Raw genomic sequence first — 4,338 nt, forward strand, 5'->3', positions numbered from 1 at the left:
TCCTTCCGCTTCCACTTCTGCATCTCCTCCTCCATCTTGTCAATCTTGGCCGGGTTGAGCGCCCACAGGCAGCCTTTGCGAGAGGTGCCGCTCATCTTGTTCTCCACCTTCTCGAAACACTTGTTCAGAGACAGGTTGTGGCGCACAGAGTTCTTCCAGCCGTCGGGGGCTGTCTGAAAGAGGCAGGGGCACATTAGCGAAACAAGCCGTGAACCAAGTGTTTGCAGTGTTCTGCCTCCGCCGTCGGGCGTACCTTGAAGTAGGGGAAGTGCTCCTTCATGAAGCTGTAGATCTCGCTCACGGGGAGGCTGCCGGTCTTGCTGTTCTTCAGCGCCATGGCAATCAAACAGCTGCAGGACAGAGGAATATGGGAAATGGTGACAGATTGTGCATCCCCGGCCATCACGGGGCCTTCTGCTCTACACCCCGTCCCTTAGGACACAAACAGCTGGCGGGGTTACCATCGCACCCCTCTGTGATCCTGCAGATTTTACTCCTCTCTGTCATCACTCTGCTTTTGTGATCACGTCCAGGACCTAGTTTGCTTGTTCCTGCTGCACCTCAGAGGCAGCTTCCAGAGAACTCCCGTTCTCTCTGAAAGGGATCCCTCCCTCTTGTGCTCCCACACCTACGGCGTTACAGTCGTCCCCACGCCGGCTGTAGGCACCTCGCCATTGTGCTCTCTGCTTACCTGTATGAATAGATGGGCTTGGGGTAGTGCTTTGGGTGCAGTTCCTGGGCAGAGTGAGGGGCCAGGCGTGGCTGAGGATAGTGGGGCTGAGTCCCGTAGGGGGGGTTGTAGATGGCTGCTGGGTTACACTGAGTGCAGGAGGAAAAGAAGGAACAGGTTGGATGCAGAATGTCCGTGGGTATGTAGGTTTAGGGATATTTTGTTGGTTTTCTTTTAAAAGAGCTCGAGAGATGACCTCGGTGGGTGCTTTAAGACACAGATGACAAGCGAGTAACTGTACCTGTTGTGTGTTCTGAGCTAGGGCAAACACCTGCTGTGAGTGAGGAGGAGGAGGAGGGAAGAGCTGTTGCTGTGTCTGTAAACCAGGAGATGGCTGCCCACCTACAGCGTATGGGCTCATCTGCTGAGATAAAGACAACAGACGTGTCAGTCTCGGAGTCTCCACCATCGCTCCCTGAGGAGTGTGGCAATCGGGAGCCACCGAGACCCACTCTTACCTCCGCTCCGTGTGTTGAAATCGAGTTCAGACCCAGGATTCCCTGTGGCAGGCTGGCCTGGACGTGAATCATGGCTCCAGGAGCTCCTGCTGAGTGCATGGTGCTGGCTACGGGACCTGTTTTGGAGAAAGCAAAGGCAGGGAATGTTCACATGGAAGGGCACTTCAGGAAAGAGAGCTGACTCTTCCGTAGCCGCAGCTGAGCACAGCTCAGCTCTGGTGTGGGTAACCACACCTCACCGTGGCTCTCCATCCCCAGGGAACCCAGAGCGTTTCACAACTGGCCAAGGTGGCATCAACCGCTCCCAAAACTTGTTCTGCAGGGAATGAGAGCTGCCAGCTGTTTAACAGTCCACACCGAGTTACAGACACCAAAGATTACAACAGAAAAAAGAAACCTCTTCGGCACTGCCTGTGCTCCAGGAGGATTTCTGCTCCACGGCCAGGTGGTGGGCTGGGCTCTCCCAGCAGAACGCCGCGGGGAACAGGAGCGTTTACCTAAAGGGTGTTCAGCAAGGCAAGGAGGGCGTCCAGCGACCGCGGGCTGTACGTCTGTGTCAAGCAAACAGCTATGGGGTAAATAAGAGACTCTTCGTTTTATCAGCGTTGAAACCAACAAGGGAGACTAATTATCTCATTTCTCAGCTGAAATGCAAGTCTATAATAGCTTGGCCTGACTTCATGCAGTGAGGCACCAGCACCCACCCTGAGCAGGGGTTCCAATCGGCTCCTAAGATCCCTGCAGTCACTGCTAGTGCTCTCTGCCCCGTGAAATGAAGGAATGGATCAGCAAGAGCCTAACGGAAAGTCAACAGGCTCCAGGTCTTCCGATGGGAAGAAAACGCACCGCACGTAAAAGGAGTGGGCGCAAGGAGGCAGTGGCGGTGTCCTTTAAAGAGCAGCTCTTTAACCCCCGGACAGTTTACCTGTCTGTTGTAGCATTGTATTCTGGGCACCAAGGCTGAAATCCATCCTGCCACTGGCCATCTGCTGTAACCGAGGAACATCAACAGATGTCAGCCACGACAAGGACTGTAAGTCGCTGGGGAGGTCATCTTCGCTCAGCCGGGAGGGGTCAGAAGCCAGGAGCCTGCAAAACAGCACGAGAGGTTAGAGAGAGCGGTGGTGCTGCTACACCATCCCTGGGAGGAGGGGGGTGACTGGGATGCCACAGCTCACACAGATCAGGGGGGAAAAGGCTGGAACGCTGCTTGCAGAATCCAGATGTGAGCTGTGGTTTCACAGCTGCCTGCTCACTGCTGCCCTGTACCTAAGCTCTGCTCCTTTGTACCATTTGAAATGTTTTTGTCAAGAAAAGTTCTTGTGCAGTATTTGTAGGGGATGATGGTGTAAGAACCCGGAAGAGAAACTGCCTAGAAACAAAACCAGAGCTGATTCTTTATTTTTCCATTGCACTTGTCCGGCCTTGATGTAGAAGAAACCTGCCAGGACTTTTAACGTGGCAGCGTTGCATGAACCCTGAGTCGCAGTGACCAGCCAGTGGTGGCAGGGGTTCCTGTGCCCGGCTCCTCCAGGACCTGCGCGTGCTGCTAGCTCAAACCCCTGGAGAGGGCTTGTCCCATCCACCGCATCCCACCGGCGGGGCCGGATCAGCACAGAGCTGCTGCATGAACAAACCTGTGCAGAATGATCCCTTCCATTCAGACACGTGAGGTGACTGATGCTTAACAAGGAACCATGAAGCACATGAAACAATTTCTGAGGCAGCTTTTGACATCCTGAAGCTGGTGACGGGATGCACGGTGACGCCCGGGCTGTCTTTAGCAACCGAACCGAGGCATAACGATGACAGGCTGCTTTTGGTGTAAAGCTCCACTTTTGACACGTTCTCCGTGCTCCATCCTGCCTGTTCTGCTTCGTTCCTGGTGGCATGTGTGGTACTAAACTGAATGTATTTACAGGACTCGAAACCTCCTGCGTGGTAAAACTCCCGGCAAAGTCAATAAAAAACCCTTGCAAATGAGGGGCTAAACTACTTCTAGTTGTGTCCAACAGCCCAACACCAGTCAGGGGGCCTTTGAGGAGTGAAGCAGTGATTAGACCACACCAGCAAGTTACCGTGAGACACCCAAAGGGATCCAGGTCCAGGAAAACATCTTTCTGTTCCAGCAGGACAACGTTTAGTTGGCTGTACTTGATTTTGCTTCCAAACCAAAGGCTTTAAAGAGCTCGCCTGTTGGTGGGTTGAGCTGGCTGCATGGTACTGTGTGTGTTTGCTGCCAGATGAGGATGCAGAAGCCTTAAATAAATCTGGCCTCTTGCTGAAGCATCTTTTATGTTTTACATGATCCTAAATCAGCTTAAAAGAATAAGGCAGCGCTCTAGTGCCTGGCTGCCCAGGAGCTCTCAGCTCCTCTATTCATGATTTCCAGCAACACATATCAGATTTCCCTCAACTATTATCCGGAGATCTTTAAAGCAGAATGTAATTTATTTGTTTGTAAAAAGATTTTGAAAAGAACAAAAGGAAGGAAATAAAATACCAAAAAAAAAAAAAAAGCAACCCCTCAACATCTGACCAGGAGCCAAAAGCTCAAATCCTGGCCAAAAAAACATCTTCAATCCTCTCTCCCAGCCTACTCTGTTCTCTTTCTCCTACTGTAGTTATAGGGCAATAATTAGCATCGCCATGGTTACCGCTGTTCAGTTATTTTGCGGGGCCTGGCACTGAAATACATAAAAAGACTATCAGGTGACGGCCCTCCCGGCCCGGAGATTGGCTGGATTGGAAGTAAACAAGAGCATTAAATGATTTGAAAACTGGGCAGGCTCATGTCGTTTGCAACAGTTGGGCCCATTCATGGGAAGCCGATAACTCATTGTGCCGCCAACGACCGCTGCGGTGGCACGTGGCCTCGATTGTTTTTGGGATTCTTGCTTAATTGTTTTTTCCCCCCCTCCTCCTTTTTACAAACTTCACATTAATCTGGCTGAATGACAGCCGACACACAACACACATCCACATGCCATCTGGCACCCCGGTCCCTGCCAGTCCTCCCAGACAAGTCAGCTCCTTCAACAAATAACGGGGTCAGCTGGGCGGCGGGGGTCAGCACCCACTGCAAACGCCTCCTGTCAGCCCCTGAATACGCCACATGCCCTCCTTGCGGCTCACCATGCGACCGGCCAC

At 52.4% G+C, this 4,338-nt stretch overlaps 1 protein-coding gene across 1 annotated transcript in view; it reads right to left on the reverse strand.

Annotated features, from left to right (window-relative positions):
• Window positions 1-4,338, reverse strand: part of FOXN4 (forkhead box N4) — a gene marked incomplete at its 3' end in the record, with an annotated part of 15,450 nt that overhangs the window by 2,382 nt on the left and 8,730 nt on the right. Inside the window, exons 2-7 of the mRNA XM_010138973.1 lie at window positions 2,114-2,277; window positions 1,189-1,304; window positions 972-1,091; window positions 692-819; window positions 254-350; window positions 1-173 (exon numbers count right to left, since the gene is read on the reverse strand). Coding sequence (XP_010137275.1) covers window positions 1-173; window positions 254-350; window positions 692-819; window positions 972-1,091; window positions 1,189-1,304; window positions 2,114-2,277 — 798 coding nt within the window. The remainder of the gene's footprint in view (window positions 174-253; window positions 351-691; window positions 820-971; window positions 1,092-1,188; window positions 1,305-2,113; window positions 2,278-4,338) is intronic.

Source organism: Buceros rhinoceros, unplaced genomic scaffold (assembly GCF_000710305.1).
Source record: "Buceros rhinoceros silvestris isolate BGI_N320 unplaced genomic scaffold, ASM71030v1 scaffold18346, whole genome shotgun sequence".
NCBI classification, from domain to species: domain Eukaryota; kingdom Metazoa; phylum Chordata; class Aves; order Bucerotiformes; family Bucerotidae; genus Buceros; species Buceros rhinoceros.